General features: G+C 39.4%; 1 protein-coding gene across 4 annotated transcripts in view; it reads left to right on the forward strand.

Annotated features, from left to right (window-relative positions):
- The window catches only part of scaf8 (SR-related CTD-associated factor 8), a 333,661-nt gene that overhangs the window by 173,040 nt on the left and 139,046 nt on the right, over positions 1-21,575 (forward strand). For 2 of the 4 annotated variants that reach the window (XM_067989093.1, XM_067989095.1), the window contains exons 13-20: positions 2,100-2,200; positions 5,746-5,859; positions 7,612-7,768; positions 9,010-9,134; positions 10,795-10,945; positions 11,817-11,870; positions 12,129-12,365; positions 13,980-15,722. In XM_067989093.1, the coding sequence (XP_067845194.1) occupies positions 2,100-2,200; positions 5,746-5,859; positions 7,612-7,768; positions 9,010-9,134; positions 10,795-10,945; positions 11,817-11,870; positions 12,129-12,365; positions 13,980-14,998 (1,958 nt within the window). In that variant the 3' untranslated portion in view covers positions 14,999-15,722. Of the gene's footprint in view, positions 1-2,099; positions 2,201-5,745; positions 5,860-7,611; positions 7,769-9,009; positions 9,135-10,794; positions 10,946-11,816; positions 11,871-12,128; positions 12,366-13,979; positions 15,723-17,721; positions 17,830-21,575 lie in introns of those variants that run through there. The other 2 variants (XR_010963680.1, XR_010963681.1) reach the window with 2 other exon arrangements.

Genomic DNA, 21,575 nt, shown 5'->3' on the forward strand with positions numbered 1-21,575 from the left:
TAACTCTACACATTGGTAAACCAGTATGCTGTAAGTATGAGAGGATTGAAATTGAAAGCTTTCCTGATCTCAGCTTTGCTACCAAGGGAAGAGCAATTGAGATGGTTTCTCAACCCTGTTGGCACTTGTATACCAGTATTGTTCAATACCTTAGACACTAGGCAAATGTGGCTAATTGGGAATCCAACTGTGGCTAATTGCATTTGGCTATATAAAAAATGAGTAATAGAAATTGTCATTGGGCATGTGACCTCAATACTCATGGCGTATGCATAATCTTTTTGTGCATTTGTTGCGAAAATGGTAAGACGAAAAGCGAGAGTGATGAGTGTTTTTGACCATTGTGACTGCTTTACTTGGTTACTGAATGGTGGTAGGTGTTTCTTATGTAAATATACATGTGAAATATAATTACCTATATTGTGAGTGTATGTAGGCCATTTTCTACTAAAGTTAATGCATGTGGCTAAAACGGTGACGCCATTGTCACAGCTGTGACTAGTCAGCAATTTCTGTTGGACAACACTATTTTATACCTTTTAGCTAGCTGAAGAAAAGTCGATGGCTTATTATTCCATGCCTTATTTCTCTTCTTTATAACAGTTAAAGGTGGTTAATATGGGGTGTCAATTAATTTCTACCAGTTAAGTAGAATAGATTTAACGCCTACAGTTACAGTTACAGTTCAGGCTTTTTACCAAAGCTTGTACTCGCATTGTCAGCTAGACAGCAATTTCCTTAAACAGACAGAATCAGTTATGAAACATGTTTTTGTTCATTGCCATGTATGAGTTAGTTTGCCCAGATTTAAGGATTAGCCCCATATCACGGTAAAACGCCTACTGGAGCATATGCGGAGCGTTCCCTTTTCCGACTGTTGCTTTGTAGTCTGATGAGCATCATATCCTTTAGTTGGAACTGTTGAGTTTGCCTCTTGAAGACCTTTAAGATTAGATAATTCATGTGGACAACCCAAGTACAAGTTCTCCCATAGAGTTTGTTTTTCTCGCAGCAGAACTGAAAACTAGCAGCCAGAACTGTGATTTTATGCCATATGGCATCCTTCCTTTGATGACTATTACATTTAAAGTAAACAAAAACATAAAAACCTGCAAACCGCTTCTTTCTCTCCATTTCCCAAAACTGGTCTTCACACCTGATCACAACTGGAAATCACAATTCCATCTGTCAGTCCACACATTAACATTTAAAATAAACTGTTCTAGCCATCAAAGTAACTGCAACTTCTTGCTGAAAGTGATATACCCAATTGCTGGATACACAGTTATTCTTGGTATATGTGATGATTTGGACTTGAACAGACGGAGTATGAAATTTGCTAATGACACAGAAGTAGGAGGGTTGGCAAAAATCCAGGAAGACTTCAGAGATGTGAGATGCAATTTTGGGAGAAAAAACAAGGAATGAAAGCATACACTCAATGAAAAGATCCTTAAATATGTAGATGAACAGCGGTTCAAATACATTATTCCCTGAAAGTGCAACACCAGGTAAATAAAGGCATTTAAAAAACAAAGCAATGATTAGGTGACGGTTAGAGTACTAATAGGCACCCCATTATAGAAAAGAAATCTGAGTCAGAAGGTTGTGGGTTCAAGTCCTGCTCCAGAGACTCAGTGTAATACTGAGGGAGTGCTGCATTGTCGGAGGCGCCGTCCTTTGGATGAGACATTAAACCAAGGCCCCATCGGCGCTCTCAGGTGGACGTAAAACATCCCATGGTACTATTTCGAAAAAGAGCAGGGAGTTTTCTCAATGTCCTGGCCAATATTTATCCCTCAACCAACATGACTAAAACAGATGATCTGGTCATTATCACGTTGCTGTTTGTGAGACCTTGGCTATAAAGCGTTTTGGAACGTTCTGGGGTCCAGAAAAGTGCGATATAAAAATGCAAGTCTTTCTTTTCACTCACTCACACACACAGAGATCTTTAGGTCATGTGCCAATCTGTTGCATGGAAATTTATCCTCCTATTACGATAAGAAATTAGTGCTGTAAGGCTGCCAGTAGCTTTTTATGTACACTGTGTAATTTTTAATATTCTTTTCTCTGTTCATTTCACACTTGCACTTCAGTATGCAGTACTACACTTTGGGTTGGTCAGGTAGACAAAAAAGCTACACAACAAGATATAACAAATCTCTTTGAGGAATTCGGCCAGATTGAATCAATAAATGTGAGTACTGATTGGTTATTTGTGACAGTGTGTAGATAACATTTTACATTTTAACTCCTGTAACAGATTATTGTACTCGCACTGAGTATTTAGCACTTAAGATTAGTAAAATTGTCCAAAGGGAAAATTAATATTTGTACATTAGCCTGTAGATTGATTTTTTTTCAATAGCTGGTGAATTAAAAGATCAATTTATAACTTCTCTTAAAACAGCTAATGTAGAAACAATAAGATCAATACCTTATTGTACATGGATTAAGTGTCCACATGGCTTAGTGGCAGCAGTCTCGTCACAGAGTCAGAGGTTTTGAGTTCAAACCCCACTCCAGGACTCAAGCACATAATTCAGGCTAACTCTTCAAGGCAGTACTGAGGGAGTGCTCACAGTGCACCTTTGATATTGTCAGGAAATTTTGTCAACCAGCTGGTAAACATAAGATGATCTGGCTGTTCCTTCACTGACTATTGCTGCCCTGCAGTAAATGAGTTTCTCATTCGGCATTTTCCCGAACATATGTTCCATGCTGCTTCTCTGCAAGTGGACAGAATTTGAAGGAGAATTTTTTTAAAATAATCGGCACACGTGCAAGGGCAACTAATGCCATAATTGATTCCACATTTGTTGATTTTTAGCATTTGGTCCCCACAGCTTTTACAAGATAATCTGTGATGGGAAATTTCCCCTACCTGGCCTGATGGCAAGTTCTCATCTGTAGATTTCAGTAATTGCAGATGCCCAAAAATCGCAGCAGAAATTTGACCCGACATGATCAGGTTAAATTTCAATTGTCTCACTCCTGTGATTAGCTGAAAACACAAGATTGATTTGGAAATGAATTGTAAGTGGATTGAGACAAAGAATAAGAAGGGTTCGATCATGTTAATAGGTGTATTCTACAAACCACCTAATAGTGGAAGGGAAGTGGAGGAAGAAATATGTAGACAAATCTATGAAATCAGTAAAAAAAAATCGAACAATAATCATGGGAGATTTCAGCTACCCCCAAATAAACTGGCAAGATGATGTAGGGAAAGGGGAAAAGAAAATGGAGTTTTTACAGTGTGTACAGGACTCCTTTCTTACCCAGTATGTGAGAAGTCCAACAAGAGGGCAATCACTGCTGGATCTAGTAATGGGAAATAAGCCAGAGCAGATAAGAGAAGTAAGCGTAGGGGAACATCTAGGCAATAGCGATCATAACATAATACGATTTAAAATAATGATCGAGAAAGACCAAAGTAAAAGATTGGAAAAATGCTAATTTTGAGGGGATGAGAATGGAACTAAGGAAGTTAAATTGGGAAAAAAAATTGACAGAGATGTAACAGCAGTGGGAAATATTTAAAACGGGGATCAATAGAGTACATGAGAGATATATTCCTCTTAAAAAGCAAGCAAAAACTAACCAATAATGCAACACTGTGGATGAATAAAAAGATATGGATAAAATTGAAACTAAACAAAAAAGTATACACTAAGTACATAGGCAATAAAGGAGAGGATGACCAAAGGCAATACGAAGAGGTTAGGAAAGATGTCAAAAAAAGAATTAGGAAAGCAAAGAGGAACTACAAAATTAAATTATCAAGGAAAATAAAAAGAAATAGTAATGTATTCTACAGACACATAAATAACAAAATAAAAATCAGAATAGGGATAGGGCCACTAAGGGATGCACTAGATAAGCTCACAGGAACAAGTGCGAAATGGCAAAAATATTGAATAGTTACTGTGCCTCGGTATTTACCAGGGAGACTAATAAAGTGGGCAGGACATTAGAAGAAGAGATCAAAAAAGATATAAAAACATATTTAAGATAGAAAGAGGGGAGATAATTGGTAAACTAATCAAACGTAGGTAAGATAAAACCCCTGGACCGGATAGATTGCTTCCACGAATATTAAAAGAAGTTAGGGAGGAGATAGCAGAGACATATATATAAAAATTCATTAGAAAAGGGAATAGTGGCAGAGAACTGGCAGACAGCTAATATTTTTACATTTAAAAAGGGAGCTAGAACAAGTCCATAGAACTATAGACCAGTTAGCTTAATGTCAGTAGTAGGAAAGATAATGGAATCTTTACTCAAAGATTTAAAAGAAAAACATCTGGAGAATGAAAACATAATAAAGAATAGTCAGCACGGATTTTGGAAGGGAATGTCATGTTTGACCAACATTATTGAATTCTTTGAAGAAGTAACAAAGAGTAGACCTGGGTAATGTAGTAGATGTAATATATTTGGATTTTCCAAACATCTTCAATAAGGTACCGCATTGTAGACTCATGATTAAGGTCAGAGCATGTGGAGTCAGGGGCCAGGTAGCAGAATGGAAAGCAAGTTGACTACAAAACAGAGAGTAGGGGTTAAGATAGTTACTCAGACTGGCAAACGGTGGAAAGTGCTGTTCCACAGGGATCAGTGCTCGGACCACTGTTCACAATTTACATTAACGATTTGGATTTGGGAGTCAGAAATATAATTTCAAAATTTGCAGACAACACCAAATTGAGGGGTATAGTTAATACAAAGGAAGAATGCGTCAAAATGCAAGAGGACATTAATAAACTTGCAGAATGGGCTTGTAATTGGCAAATTAATTTCAATATAGATAAGTGTGAGGTGGTGCATTTTGGTAGGAAGAATAAGGAGGCCACATGCTGCTTGGGTAATAAGAGTCTAAATGGGACAGAGGAGCAAAGGGATCTTGGAGTACAGATACACAAATCACTAAAAGTGTCGTAGGTTAATAAGGCCATAAAAAAGGCAAATCAGGCAATGGGGTTCATTTCTAGAGGGATAGAATTGATAAGAGGGAAGTTATATTAAACTAGTATAGAACCTTGGTTAGACCACACTTGGAGTACTGTGAACATTTCTGGTCACCATATTATAGAAAGGATATAGAGGCATTGGAGAGGGTGCAAAAAAGATTCACAAGGATCATTCCAGAACTGAGCGGATATACTTATCAGTAAAGGCTGAACAGGCTGGGGCTCTTTTCTCTAGAAAAGAGAAGGCTGAGGGGTGACCTGATAGAGGTCTTTAAGATAATGAAAGGGTTTGATAGGGTAAACATGGAGAAAATGTTTCTACTTGTGTGGGAGTCCAAAACTAGAGGTCATAAATATAAAATGGTCGCTAATAAATCCAATAGGGAATTCAGGAGAAACGTTTACCCAACGAGTGGTAAGAATGTGGAACTCGCTACCACAAAAAATAGTTGAGGCAAATAGCATAGATGCACTTAAGGGGAAGCTCGACAAGCACATGAGGGAGAAAGGAATAGAGGATATGCTGATAGGGTTAGGTGAAGTAGGGAGGGTGGAGGCTCATGTGGAGCATAAATGCCAGCATCGACCAGTTGTGCCGAATGGCCTGTTTCTGTGCTATAGTTTTGATGCAACTCGATTAATGTGATGTAATCCCACTATACTTCAGGGATGCGTATCCTATTAATGTGAATGATTACTGGCAATATTTTTGAATAAAGATGGAGAAAAAATGTTTGTATTTATTTTAATTACTGCATATCTCATGTAGATGATACCTCCTCGAGGATGTGCATACGTTTGCATGGTTCATCGACAAGATGCTTTTCGTGCTCTTCAGAAACTAAGCACCGGATCCTTTAAAATGGGGTCCAAAATTATTAAGGTTAGTTTGAGTTCTGAATAAACTACAGATTATTAAACAAAGGGAAAAAATTACAATGGCTGGATCTATAAACTGAAAAGTGACAAAAGGAATAACTTCAATTTGTTTATTGGAATAAGCACAATAACTAGTGTAACCATTATTAAAAATGTGGTGTATGTGTGGGCAGTTTTTTGCATTAATGAATGATAGTGTAGGTTTGGATTATCTGCAAATTCAATTAAGGGAAAGCACAGAACGAAGGCCAGTGAGAAATCCCACCTGGGGCTGCTGTCAAGTTGGAGTGTTCAACCTCTGGGTCATATGTGTCTAGTTTACAACTTTGATCATCACAAAGAGCTGCCCCTGATTTTTTTTTTTAATTGATCCAAACAACTAGCAGAAACAGCTGATTTGAGGGTGAGTGAAACAGGTATTGATACTGGTTCTGTCAGTGGAAGCACAATGCATTGACATGAGCCTCTCACTCCCAGCTGTACTGCTCTCCTCCTCTAGTCAGGACCTGCAGTATCGTGGATTCCTGAGGCAAGTCCTAGTGAAGGAGAAAAGCAATGCTGCTGTCCACTGTGCTCCACTGGTAAATCGACCCCAAGTCATTTTATTTCAGAAAAAAAATAAAATTTTTCTGCTTAGATATGTGGTCATTATTGGGGAGAAGAATTTATTTTGTTGAAGGATAGAGTTTATTTTGTGGGTGAAGGCTCTGTACTGAAATGGATTTGCCAGATGTGACTCTTATCAGGATGCACTCACCAGGAGAGACTGCTTCAGTAGTAGCACTGTCTGATAGTTTCATTCCCTACCAGCAGAGGTGCACATTTTTTATTAACAGTACTCATCTCTCTAAATATGGCTTTGTCCTGGAAGTGGGAGAGAGAGTTGCAGTTAGGCCTTAAAAAGGCTTACAAAGGTCTGCTAAGGCTCAGTGTTGGATCACTGCTGACCCCAACAGGCTTTTAAAAAAGAACAGCAACCAGGTGCCTCTCACACCTACCATCCAGCATACCTTTCCACCAAGTCCCAGATACGGTAGCCACTGCTGCTTTTACCTACCTGCCAAAGTCATGATGCCTCTGACTCTCCAAAGTCCCATTGCTGCTGTCTCTTTCTATACATGGTTGCAGACAAACTGGTGATAGATAAAAACAGAAGAGCAAAATAGGAAAAGTGAAAAGAAGTGAGAGAAAAACAGTAAAGGTACAGAGAGAGAATCAGAAATAGAGGAGAGACACAAAATGAAGGAGCAGGGACAGACAAAAGTGAAGGATGTAGAAATGGCATGGTCTAATGACCCCAAGAAGTGCAAAATAGATTGGAAGTTAAATGTGTTTGATCATAATTCTGTCTCCGATTCAAAAACAGTTAAGTAATACGCAGGCCACTTACTGATTGTAACACACAGATGTTGTATTTGTAATTGTAACACTGCCCCAAAAGGTTTGACAACTCTGCTGTCAAATATCTCCTAATAATCTAGGCAACATAACTGGGACAATCCTTGATTCAATTTACCTGGCCAATCCTTTTCAGGGTATAACACAAGATCACTTGACATAGGTGTGATCATGCCCCAATATTTTATGCAGTCCAGGAATATTTTGTAAAATTGTATTGAATATACAAATTTAAATGGTACTTAATTAAGGAAGGAAAGAAGTGACAAAATGCAGAATGAACTTTGTACGTTATAGTCCTATTGTCTCAGTGTCTGGGTATTATTGTCTAATCTGCTTTATCTTTCCTCTCCTGCAGATTGCTTGGGCTTTAAACAAAGGTGTGAAACCTGAATATAAGCAGTTCTGGGATGTGGACCTTGGTGTCACATATATTCCATGGGAAAAATTGAAATTGGATGATTTGGAAGGCTTCTCAGAAGGAGGCATGATTGACCAGGAAACTGTTAATAGTGGTATGGGGTCATCGTTGTATCTTAGTGGGTTATCGCATTTTATTTTTTCTGCGTGTTTTATTTGGGGACGTTGTCTTTTCTTTGGGTTTTCAATTTTATCTAGAGCCTTGTATAAAAAAGCCTCAAATCTCAAGAGTGCCATAGTTGTATCCTATATGTGACCAGATTAAGCTTTGCTGCATAAAAGTGCATCAAACTGGGGTTTTGCCTCCTTAGAGCAGAGAAGGTTGAGAAGAGATTTGATAGAAATGTTCAAAATTATGAAGGGTTTAGATAAAGTAAATAAAGAGAAACTGTTCCCATTGGCGGAAGGGTCGAGAACCAGAGGACACAGATTTAAGGTGATTAGCAAAAGAACCAAAGGCGACATGAGGAAAAACTTTTTTACGCAGCGAGTAGTTATGATCTGGAATGCGCTGCCTGAAGGGGTTGTAGAAGCAGATTCAATCGTGGCTTTCAAAAAGGGATTGGAGGAGCGGAGGAATGGGACTAACTGGATTGCTCTTACAATGAGCCGGCATGGGCTCGATGGGCCGAATGGCTGCCCCCTGTACTGTAACCATTCCATGAAACCATAGAGGCTCTGCCAAATCAGTATACTGGTCAGCAATTCTTAGAAACAATGCATGTACATGTGAGCCTTAACTGTAGCACTGTAAAGGTTAATCTCTTTTTCTTTTGGGTTATTTTCTATTTTAAGCTTCCACTGCAGCGAGCACAATTCCTAAGATGTGATCAGGCAGCTACCACGGGATGTTAGGAGAGGCATCCTAGTGATTTTTTTTTCCCCATTTTTTTTTCTCCCCCATCTACTTGAGGAAGAATCTAGTTACCAATAAGTATTCCCACCCCACTTCACCCCCAATAACCTAGCTGAGGTAGTACACAGTGAGGAGCCTTGCAGTTTGTATTTTCTAATTGTTTTTTGTCTGCTTATTGGATGATCTTTGCAACCTCCTCTTGAATCTTTTGATCTCTAGTGATATTTGTAAGTGCTGTTGACGTTTCTAGATTTTTGTTGTTCATAATGTTCCTTGTAAGTTGATGCTTGGAATTGTGTTTTCAATTTAATTTCTTGAGACAGCAAACAAAAGCAGCAACAAAACCTTGCAAACAGAAAAAGTGGAAGTTAAAAGGAATGTGAAATGAATGTAAAAAAAAATATTATGCATTATAAATTACAGTGTGACATTCTTTTTAACAGTAACAGTTAACAGTAACATTCTAACATTTTATTTCAGAGTGGGAGTCTAGGAACTCTGAGTCTGTAAAGGAGAATGTGCTCCAAACTGTAACTACTGATAACACTCAACCAACATCACAAGGAGAGACATTCACTCAACCTGTCACTATACTGCCTGTCCAGGTAACAGCATTATTTAATATTTAGAAATTACACTTTCGTGGTTTTGTTTTATCATTCTTTTTGTAAAATGTGCTATTTTATTTTGGTAGCACAAGCAAATAGAGGATATAAAATTTATTCCACAAGTAAGAAAAACCTTGTAACACCACTGATTATTTGAAATTGGAAACTAATTTCTACTGTTTGTAATTCTGTTAATGGAGGAGTATGTAAAGGGGATTACCTTCAGTGTAAAGTGCAGCTGTCATTTATGTATATAATTTCAAAATTTGAAGTAAATATATTCTTGTAGGAATTATCATTGACATTATTACTCATTTTGCTTCCTTGGAAGTCTGTCACCTCAGGTTTCCACTTGCGCCTGAGAGCAACAGATTGCTGAAATTGGTACTGCAGATCTGAAAGTGTATGTACTGGGAAAATGTTGTACTTGCTAAGTATGATCTTGAGCACTTCTGAAGTGACATCCAAGCTGTCCAAAGGATTGACTTCTGGGTTTGTCTGAGAATCTGCTCCAAGACACATCTGTAATTTATTATAGGAGAAAGAAAGACTTGCATTTATATAGCACCTTTCATGACCTCAGGACACCCCAAAGCGCTTTACGGCCAATGTACTGTTGTAATGTAGAAAACACGGCAGCCATGGTCCCACAAACAGCAATATGATAATGACCAGATAATCTGTTTTTTAGTAATGTTGGGATAAATATTAGCCAGGACACCGGAGAGAACTGCCCTTCTCTCCAAAATAGTGCCATGGCATCTTTTACATCCACAGGGCCTCGGTGTAACATCTCATCTGAAAGACAGCACCACTAACAGTGCAGCACTCCCTCAGTACTGCACTAGAATGTCAGCCTAAATTGTGTGCTCAAGTCTCTGGAGTGGGACTTGAACCCACAACCTTTTGACTCAGAGGCGAGAATGCTGTCACAGCTGACACTTGAACAATTCCATATGAAAGGAGGTTTGAAATTACAGGGCTACATGGGAGGGAAAATGAGCCAAAAAAGTGATACTTGATGGGTAGGAGGTATCCACATGGATGGAGTTTTGAAATTATGTAGACATGAAGTACTTTATACAACATATTCTCCTTTACATATTCTTTTTTTGTGTTTGTATCTCATGCTTTGGAATACTATGTACATCTATAGTTCCAGCATAACCAACATTTTGCTGCTCGAGTGTACTCTGGGCTGTAAAATTATAATGTGCTGTGAGGCTTGAAGTTAAATGTGGAGACATAATTTAATTCAGTTTGCCCCATTGTGTAAATAAAGGTGCACATTAAACCATGCGGTACAGTTTAATTGCGTGTATGTAGCCTCAACTCATAAGCATTGTTAACTTATCCCACAATTACCTAATAAAGATGGCATCCCATCATTTAATGGGTGAGAGCCTATGTTTGCAACAAGTTAAAATGCATCAGCAGGTTGTATGTTAAAACTTTGTTAAAGCTACTGTAAGTGGTGAAGTCACTTAAACGAAAAATATATTCTGAGGTTGATGCGTTTGGTGTGCCTTACATTTTTCAAATGCCAAGTTCTAGTAATCCTTAGTGTAGTAATCGTGAGTGTTTCTTTAAATTAGTCAGACATATATATGGAACAGAACTTCAGTTCTTTGCATAATGAATTTTAACTTGTTTTCAGATCCCAGTGACTCCAACCGTTTCAGCAATTGGTATGGTGCAGCCACCCGCCTTTCCTGTGTCAATGTCCATACCTCCACCAGGCTTCAACCCGGCTATTCCACCACCTCCATTCTTACGGCCTAGTTTTAATCCTTCACAACCTCCTCCAGGTACAGGCTGATCTATTTTTAGCTGTTTTATGTGCAGTGTTGGTTCCCCATATTAAACTCATATAAATTAAGTTGGGATCTGCTTGGGCTTTGGTTTCCCCCCCCCCCCACCTCCATTTAAATTTTTCAGCTTTACTAACAATATGATATAGAATCAATACACATCCCTGCAGCAGCACGGTTGAGATTGACAGTTCACCGTGTGGGGAATTGTGGCAGGAAACTTTCATTCTACGATGTTGGAACTCCAATTTGCCATGCCACCATATTAACACATTTTAATAATGTTTTAAATATCCTTAAATTTGTGAGAGACAAATCTTTGGGGAAGTTTTGATGATTGTGCCTTTTTTCACTGATTATACACATGTACAGCGCATGCTGCTGTCTTAGATTTAATAAAACTTGGTAATGTGGCATATAAATCAAAGATTTTACCACAGTATTTGGTGATGTGTGGCCTTTATCAATGATAAAATTCCACTAATTTTGACTTAGAAAAATTTGGCACCTTTAATAATAGATTATAGTTTCCATCTTGGATCGCTGCAGTAGATTGTGAATGTGCTGGTTTATGTAGTTTTCTATATTGCAGTTATGCAAAATTATTCATCCATTTATATTATTTCGTCAATTTGAAAAAGATTTGCAACATATGAAGCAAATAAGTTGCTAGATATTAGTTGTCGATCTAATAAAAGGAAAAACCTACAAATGCTGGAAATCTAAAAGAAAACCAGAAAATGCTGAAATACACAGCTGGTCAATCCACATCTGTAAAGGAAAAAGACAGGTTACTGACATTTTGGGTGTGAAGCAAATTAAATTATAATTTGCATAACTGAAGGGCTATTTTTAATCCTACATGTAGGTTACCTACCACCACCTCCAGTTGTTGGGCCTTCTATTCCTCCAGTACAGACCTGTGAGTATAATTAAATTGTTTAATTTAAGGTTGTTTTATGTATATTTCCATTTTTAATGGCTGATATTGCCAAAGATTATAAAATGTTGCTTAAAAATAAACTTGGAATAAAAAGTAGATTTGGATTGTAACCTATTGCAGTGTTACTTGTTAAAAATAAAATATGCTTATTGCATACACTCTGGATTTTTTAATTCAAAATTGTTCTTCAGTTTGTTGTCTAAAATTAACTAATAGTGCAAAACAATTATTTTGCAGCTCTTGTTTGCCCGCCTCTTTCCAACACCCAAGACAGTGCAAAGGATTCCCCATTTGGGAACCTACTTTCACATATTGGCTCTGGCCACAGCAGTCTCCCAACTCCTAGTATTCCACCAGGGAGTATGTTTAATCCGATTGGCACACAGCCTCCCTCAACTGGTCCTATAGGATCAAATGACCTGGGAGCATCACGCACAGGCAACCAGACATCTTCATCTGAAACATCTGGACCTGGTATGTAAATCCAGTTGAAATGTTTATGCATCGCTTTAGTAAAAGTAGCCAGTTTATCTCATGTTATTACATTTAGTATTTTCAGCATTTTCTTTCTTCATCCACAATAATAATTGTCATTTTAGTGAAGTTTGCATGCTGTGAAGGTGGTTAGTTATACAAAAAATGGTGTAAATCTGATTTGGATTGAAAAGAAAAGACATGATTCTTGCTTTGCAGATACAATTTTTTTTTCTTTTTGAGATGGGGAATCTCTATTTCTTAGCTGTAACATTAGTTATCATTGTTGACTATAGTTGTATGCTGCATTCTGGTTCTTAGGCATAATTTTTTGACCTAATTGCAGTATTGTAATAGTGTAGAGGAGTTGAAATATTTTATTACAAAATATAAAACCTATTAACTTTACATTTGGTTGAAATAATGAGACATAGATATTAATTAAAATTGAAATGAGGAAAAATTTCTTCACTCAGGGTGGTGAATCTTTGGAATTCTCTACCCCAGAGGGCTGTGGAGGCTCCGTCATTGAGTACATTCAAAACAGAGATCGATAGATTTCTAGATATTAAAGGCATCAAGGGATATGGGGATGGTGCAGGAAAATGGTGTTGAGGTAGATGATCAGCCATGATCTTGCTGAATGGTGGAGTAGGCTCGAGGTCCTACTCCTGCTCCTATTTCTTATGTTCTTTTGTTCAAATAATATTTTAGTAACCTTGTGGGTAATTAGCAGTTTAATGTCCACTGTAAAACTCATCCAAAACTACAATTTTCATGGGAGGATACATTTCTACATAAGTTTGTTCAATAGCCTCTTGTAATTGATTCATTTCATCTTGGGGGCCGGGTGGTTAGGATGTCACATTAAGGAAAGTATGTTTTAATAGAGTTCGAGTGCAAATTCAGTAATGGATTAATATTAATGGTCTCGCAGGAAAGTTTGATTCCCAGTTCAGTGACTGGGCAAGGAGTCACAACCAATATAAGCTATAAATACATAGATTTTATTGTGATTTAAAAAGTGGATAATAAGTCACCTGACCTGCATTTGTTCAGCAATGTACTGTGGCATGGAGTGGAAGAATATTAGCTTGCTTGTCAGTTGGCAAGTGAACCAATCTCATGTATTCCTAAAGTAGCAACCAGAGCTTTGTCCAGAAGAAGGGAAATTTGAAGACTAGGCCTGCACTGCTGCCATGTTGCCCATTGCAAAGTGGCATTGGTAAGTATCTGAGAGCAGGTTGCTTGCCCTCAGCAAGTGGGTGATGTATGGTACGAGGGAAAATGAATGGAAACCCTTTGTTTTTTCCCCCAAGTGTGCAATGGTTGTATTATAATGTATTTTCTAAAAGTGAAAACAAATTTTGCGAATGAGTGCTATATTTTCTTGCCTCATTAACATCCATTTCTACAGCTGAGTTGAAGTAGTCTTGAAGGAATTCTCCGAGGTTGTTTTTAAAACATGGACGTCAGAAAACAGAGTGTGGGGCTGCTAATTTAATACTGTAATAAGGTTTATATATACTTTACTGTGGTTACCATGGTTAAAGAACATGATTGTACACACTTGACTATGAGCATGTTATTTATTGTGATTTCTTACTGTTGCAGGATCTCAAAGTGCAGTATCTAGTGGGCCTGTTCTGGGGATGCAGCCATCAACACCTGCACCTGGACTACCGAATTTGCCTCCACCAAGTATGGCTGGACCAAGGATACCTGGAGTGCTCCCACTGGATGTCCGCTCGGGAATGATGCCACCCTCACCAGGGCAGCGGTTTCCATTGCTGATGCCACCTCAGCCAAACATGCCCCCTTCAATAGCAATTGATGGACCCCTTCAGTCAGGGTCCAGAGCTCCCTTTCCACCAGGAAGTCCATTCAATAGGCTTGAAGGAGCATTTACAAGATCTGGAGTCCCCAGCGTTGACAGCAGTACTAATGCAAGTCAAGGTACAGGAGATGAAAGGAGATCTGCTGGAAATGATAATGCTTTTCAGCGAGACAGCATGCAACAAGAAGGTGACCGGGATTATCGCTTCCCACCAGTGGATAATAGAGACAATCTTGGAAGACGAGATCAATTTGGATTTGGACCTGACCAAAGATGGGGCTCAAGAGATTTTGATGAGCGTGAACGTCGTGGCGTGCCCTTTGGGGGTCCTAAAAGTTTTCACGATGATCATGAAAGGTTTGGTGGAAGAAATTTCAGGTTCGATGGCAGAAGTGGTCCAATGTGGAACCGAGGTTTTGACCAAGAAGCGCATAGGGATTTTGATGATCGCAGCAGGCCTTGGGAACGTCAGAGAGATCGTGATGACCGAGATTTTGGCTTTCGCCGAGATGTAAATGGCAGCCGTTTTGGGAGAGACAGAGAGCAAGATCACTGGGTTCCTCCTCGGCATAGGTTTGACTATTTTCAAGGGACCACTGATCACCAAAAACCTGACGACAGGCCTCGGGTAAATGGTGATTTCTCAGAAACACACAGCCAGCCGCCAAACAAGGAACTTGCAAACAATGACCCAGAAGTGTCTGTGAGCCTTGCAACTCCATCAGATGAAAGCGAGGAGAAGGATGACTTAGAAAATCAACCTGTAACAGAAAACACAGATACCGAGGGGACATAATCGTCATACAATATGACGGTATTTTGTATAGGTGGTCATCTCTGCAGTGGACAAAATGGTTGACTGGAACTTGAGAAAAGTCACTGTTGTCTGCGAGACAGAATTTAATCCGATGTACATCTTTCACTAATAACTGAAGTTAATGTGTACAACTGACCTGTACAGACTGTTGTTCTTTAGTTGAACACGGTAGGTAACGAAATTTTTTTTTCATGCTTAGAGGCCAGAACTCCCACATTTCTTTTAATTTGAGGAAGATTATAATAGCTTGCCAAAAAAACATTTTTTTTAAAATTGACCTTCCTATGGAAGAAAGGTAAACTTGTAGCTGTTACGGCTGGGATGGAATACAAGTGGTTACGGCAATACTTGAAAAATAGGGCATAATCTGCATTTTTCCATCCTCTGAAGCTGCTACAGTATTTAAATTTAATGCTTTGATGAAAATGAGTTATTGTTTTATGTTTTATCCTGTTGACAGCAAGCGCCTAGCCCATTCACAGTGAGCAGTGCAGTACTGAGGTGTAGAAAAAAATTATAATACTTTCTGTTTTGTAAACAAAAAAGACATTTTAAAATCCTCTTACAGTCTGGTCTCTGTTAATCCCCAGAATAAATGTTTGTGATTTGTCCCTCGTACTGCAGTGAGTAACGGCTGAAAAAAAATCATTTGAATGTTGGGTGCATTCTGTTTTTAGATGCTAATAAAACGTTTGTTTGATAATGTTGTTGTGATCTTCAGTTTATCTGTTTTTTTTTGCAAAGAGAAGTTGCCATCAGAAAATGCATACGAGACGTGATTTGGCATCAGGAGATACATAAAGCAAATACCTAAGTAGCAATGGGGCAGAAGTTCAGAGCAACTGAGTATTATAGAAGCTAATTCATTCGTTAGAATTTTGTTTTTCCTCCCCACTCCCTTTTTGCCGCCATACATCTAAGTAAGAGCATGGGACAAGCTGGGCTCCAGGCATCTCCACTGTCGCTATGCCACTCCTTGGTCATCCAGCAGGAGGTGGGTGATGTCAGATTTCCCTTCCCTTGAGATGGGACATTTGCTTCCATAAAACACTCCATCTAGTGGTCCAGCTGACAACAGATGACAAATGAATAAAGCAGGTGTTTGAACTTGAACTTCCAACCTTCTCGTTGGGAGGAAAGTGCTGACCTGCACAGTCAAGATCTGTTGAAGTGTAAATCTCTATAATTATTATGTCCTTTGAAATATTTAGTCATGATAAGTAAAGAAGGAAGAGAAAGTGAATTGGCTGGCTAGGACCAACATTTTTCACCATTGAATGTAAAAAGCAAATTGTTTAATGGCTATTGTGTTCTAAATAAAGTAATTGCATGCTAGTGTAACGGCATATTAAGAGTTTTTGTGAAATTTGGTCAGGTCTGTTTCACATCAGCTTTAACCATCATAATTTTGTAACATGTTAAACAGTAGTGGTTGACTTAATGCCCGAGATAATTTGGTTGTTTTTGTTGAAATACAGATTCTTGTGACTTAACCAGCTTGATGGATAATGATGCAAGATTGAACAGGAATTCATGCAGACTAAATGGCCAACCCATCACTGTGTATTGATAACACTACTAACAGAGCCAGATTTTATAATAGTTCCATGTAAAATGTAATCCTCCTGAGGTATTGAGGTTATTTATGCTTACAGCATTTTGGGAGCCAGAGCCTTCTGATTTAACTTACTGCATTGAATCTTGGATCTGTATGTGCAGATCAGTATTCTATCAATCAGTTCTATTTGTGAACTTTTACACAGTTGTACTTTCCAATTAATAGACTAGTTTTGAGGTATTAATTGTGCAGTTGGTCAGTGTATTACAGTTAGTGCAGTTTTCTGAGGAGCAATTCCCACTGATACTTTCTTTTCCAGTAAGCAAGCACTACTGTGACAGTCTAAAGAGGGTTTTTTGAGGTGGATTGGAACATGTAGCTAGTTTATCTAATCTGCATTGTTAGTATGTGCGCTACTGAGAATTCTAACTCAGACTTGAAAACATGTGGAATTCAGTGCTGTAGTTGAAACTGTTGTTCAAATGTAATAATTTGAGGATGGTTAATGTGACATTTACTGTGCTTAACAAAAAGAAAATAAGACAAAACTGGTAATCAAAGCAGATTCAGGTTGTCACGTGTTGGCAGAAATTGCTTAGAAGAAATATTAAAGAATGAAGAGCTTGGGGTGGCATGTTGAATACCTGGGATAGAAGGGCGCAGGCTCAGGTGCCTTCATGCTGGCAAGAAGGAAAGTTGTCACTTTCTAACAGCTGAATGAAGAGCAACGGTGCCTGGGAGCAGGGCATTCTCTCTGTGAGACATGAGCAAATAATTCACTCGCTGCCCTTATAATTGAGAGCAAAAGCCCAAGTTAGTGTCTTAAACTCACCGACTGGTGCTGTTCATTATTTACAGCGTAAAGATTTTCAAAACTATAGATTCACTCATTATAGGCATTATGAGCACAGTTGAAGCATGATGTAGATGAAAGGATGATAGAAATGATTGTGATACAAGGATTTGAAAAAAGAAAAAAACTACAAATGCTAGAAACTGAAGTAAAAGCTGAAAATGCTAGAAACACACAGCAGGTCTACCAGCCTCTGAAGAGAAATTATGTGATTTTACTAGTTTCCAGCATTTGCAATTTTTCCTTTTTGTTTTAACCCTGCATCACCGTCATCTCTATTATCCTTTCCAGCATGAAAATGGACCACACTGTATTGAGCATACACACCAGCAAGCAGCAAGATTCACCAGAAATTCCGTGTACCTCACAGTGCTGCCGCCACTTGTGACTTCTTGCAAGGTGTGCCATGAGCAAGATATCAGTTTTTGTAAACCATTGCTTGCCCTTGTGTATTGTAAATATACCACACTTATAATGTAGCTTTGAATATTGTGCTATTAGTAATTCAGATTTTGGACATTTGTGGTAGAATTTTATTATTACAAACCTCTTACGACAGATAATTTCTTGGGTCCCAACACTAGAGGAGCTAAAACCTTGATAGGATAATCTCTGACAATCCCAACTACTTTGCTGGGCCTACTAATTTATAATAGGGGTGTGATGCAAGTCCTATCACATGCAACTAGTTTGTCATAAGCCCATGATTCACTGCCTAAGATAAATAGTTGATATGGAATGTACCATCCATCCATCTGTTTTCTCCATCCCACAGCTGATCCTAGTCCTATTGTATCTCTGCACTGCTATGTTTAGAAGTTCCTGTTCTTTTGTAGTTGAATCCCAAGTGTAATTTCATATAGTTAGCAATGTTAACCAAAATTTAGTCTAAAATTATATGGTCTTTATACTGATTAAACAAGAGCAGACTATGATGATAGAGAAAAACACTAAATTAAAATAATATTGAGCTAGATTTCCTCAGGAACCAAGTTAATCAATTTTTTAGTTCTCCCAAATTAATTCAAAATTGCCAGCCGTACAACCCTCTCAGATCTCTGCTCTTCCAATTCTTGCCTTTTGCGCATCCCCGATTTTAATCACTGCACCATCAGCAGCCATGCCTTCAGCTGCCTAGGCTCTAAGCTCTGGAATTACCTCCCTAAACATCTCCGCCCCCTTACATCTCTTTAAGATGCTCCTTAAAACCTACCTCTATAACCAAGCTTTTGGTCACCTGTCCTTATGTGATACGGTGTCAAATTTTGTTTGAAAATGCTTCTATGAAGTTCCTTGGGACATTTTACTAGGTTGAAGGTGCTATATAAATGCAAGTTGTTGTTGTTATAGGTCTTCAGGATAGGGTTCAGAATGTTTGATACTTTTCCAGTTCCAGGCAGAAGGCATACATTACATGCTCTGACTGGCATGTATTTCACAGTTGCTTAATCCATTTTTGTAGTGGGAGCAGTCAGGTTTCACTATAGTTGGGTGAGGAGGGGTGCATCTCATCACTAGCAGTCAGAGTTGTGCTGGTCTGTGCATTTCAGGCAAACCTCACATTACTGGAGACAGGTTAAGAGACGGAACTGGATCTGAAGGAATGTCACTGATTTTGTTTTTATTCGTTCATGGGATGTGGGCGTCACTGGCAAGGCCAGCATTTATTGCCCATCCCTAATTGCCCTTGAGAAGGTGGTGATGAGCAGCCTTCTTGAACCGCTGCGGTCCGAAGGTTCTGGTGGAGGTTCTCCCACAGTGCTGTTAGGTAGGGAGTTCCAGGATTTTGACCCAGCTATGGTGAAAGAACGGTAATATATTTCCAAGTCAGGATGGTGTGAGACTTGGAGGGAAATGGTGTTCCCATGTGCCTGCTGCCCTTGGCCTTCTAGGTAGTAGAGGTCGTGGGTTTGGGAGGTGCTGTCGAAGAAGCCTTGGCGAGTTGCTGTAGTGCATCTTGTAGATGGTGCACACTGCAACCGAGTTGCGCTGGTGGTGAAGGGAGATCAAGTTCCAAAATGTTTGGATTCAGGGACAGGACCAGAAGGTGTGTGTAAGTGTGCCACCCTGGTCATGTCTTCCCCAGTATTCATCTGATCGGGAGGGGCAGAATCTATAAAGCTTATGTGGGATGTGGTACATTCAGTGTTTGAGTTGACCCTCTATCCAGGTCAGAGGGGGAGATGATTAATCCAATACAGTGTTGAAAGTTTAGGGGTTACTGTTCTTTGAGAAATGTAAATGGAAAAGGTTAACACTGGATACATTGCTTCACTCCCTTTTTTGTACTTCGACCAACACACAGATGGCATAATTAGCATTATGTTGCTAACCAACTGTAGAATTGATCAAGATCATTTCAGAAGGGACAAAGATTAAATTCCTCACATGTATTTGTAGAAGTGCAAGAGTAACAGACCAATGGAAATACAGTCAAAGGAAGCAGCTTCTAACACTTCCACAGGCTGATGGTGAGGATCACTGCAATTACAGTTGCTGAGAATTTGATAGGACCAATCAATTTTTGATCCCTTTTTGAAGACTCATCCATCTCTGTAATGACCATAAAGATACAACAAAATTTTAAAAATTCTTCTCTACACTGAAGGGACAGAGGGGCCGGCTGGAGAAACTGAGATTCAACTCAGGTTTTCTGCACGATCAGTGAACTCCACAAAGTACAGTACTGAATGGAAGGGACTGTACACTTGGTGAGACTGGTGAGGAATGACGTTTTGAGTGCAAGCAGTGAACACACTAAAATAATGGGAAAATAATGGCGAGACATTGATACAAGCCTAGATGAAGGAAGAAAAAAATCTGAGTTGAGGTGAGAAAACCTGGTTCAAGGAATAGGAATGATGCCAGGTCAGACAGCTAAGAAACACAGCTAAAGTGGTACAAAACAGAGAGGGGTCCCTAAGGAAAGGTGTTAACAAAACGAGAGCGATTGTCCAGAGCACGTGCCTGGTCTCTGAACTCTGATCAGAGGGGGACTAAGCGCAGGGCCTAGTATCCATTACTTCTGTGTGTCCCTCAAAATGGGTGCCCCGCTGGTGATATAAAACAAGGTGGGGGGAAGGAAACTTCACTTACATTAGCCTCTGTCTATTGCAGGCACAGGCACTCCAGCCTCCCCGTCCCCCTCCATGGGAAGGCCCCGGGAATCCAGGTGCAACGCAAAGGAGTCAGAGACCCGGAATCACAGGTCATTCCCCCTTTTTCCAATGCTTTGTGTCTGGGGAACGAGCGTTCCCGGGCTTCAAATCACAGGAAAACTAGCTCCCAAGATATTTTGGTCACTACGAGGACGGGAATTCATAACGATCATTCAGTCAAAGGGATCATGCTGCTCCCACATGCCTTGCTAATTTTATTGTTATTCGTTATTTCCTCCAAATTTAATGTTGGCAAAACCAAAGCCATCTTTTCAGATTCCGCCACCATCAACATGCTCCATCTTAACTCCATCCAATTCCCAGCTGCTACCTTAGACTTTCTATGATGCAGAAACTTGTAGTACTTGGCCCTGAGCTGGGATTCCTCCTCAGTTCTATTCCATTGTCAGAACTACTTTGTTCCACCTCCACAGTATAGCTCAGCTTTGTTCTGTACCTCACCCACTGCTGTTGAAACCCTAGTCTATGCCTTTTATCATCTCGAGGCTAGACTTCTTCAATACTCTCATAGCTGGTCTCTCCACTTCAACCCTCCACCAAATACAGCTCATCCAGAATGCCATGGCCTGTGTCCTCACCCATATGAAGCCTTGCACTGCTATCCTTTCCAAGCTCCCAGTACACTGACTTAAAGATCCTCATCTTCACCTTTAAATTACTCCATAGCCTCACTCCACACTGCCACAGCGATCTCCTCCAGCCATAGATCCCCCAAACACGCCTCTGCTCCTATGACATTAGGTTGCACCTTGCCCTTCACTCCACCATTGGTGCCCACATGCAGTCACTACACCTCTCCCTCCCTAGAGCCCTCTGTCTTACATAAGAACATGAGAAATAGAAGCAGGAGTAAGCCATATGGCCCTTCGAGCCAGCTCCGCCATTCAATACGATCATGACTGATCTTCTACTTCAACTCCACTTTCTCGCCCTATCCCCGTATCCCTTCATTCCCTTAGTGTCCAA

Source organism: Heptranchias perlo, chromosome 8 (assembly GCF_035084215.1).
Source record: "Heptranchias perlo isolate sHepPer1 chromosome 8, sHepPer1.hap1, whole genome shotgun sequence".
Classification (NCBI taxonomy): Eukaryota; Metazoa; Chordata; class Chondrichthyes; order Hexanchiformes; family Hexanchidae; genus Heptranchias; species Heptranchias perlo.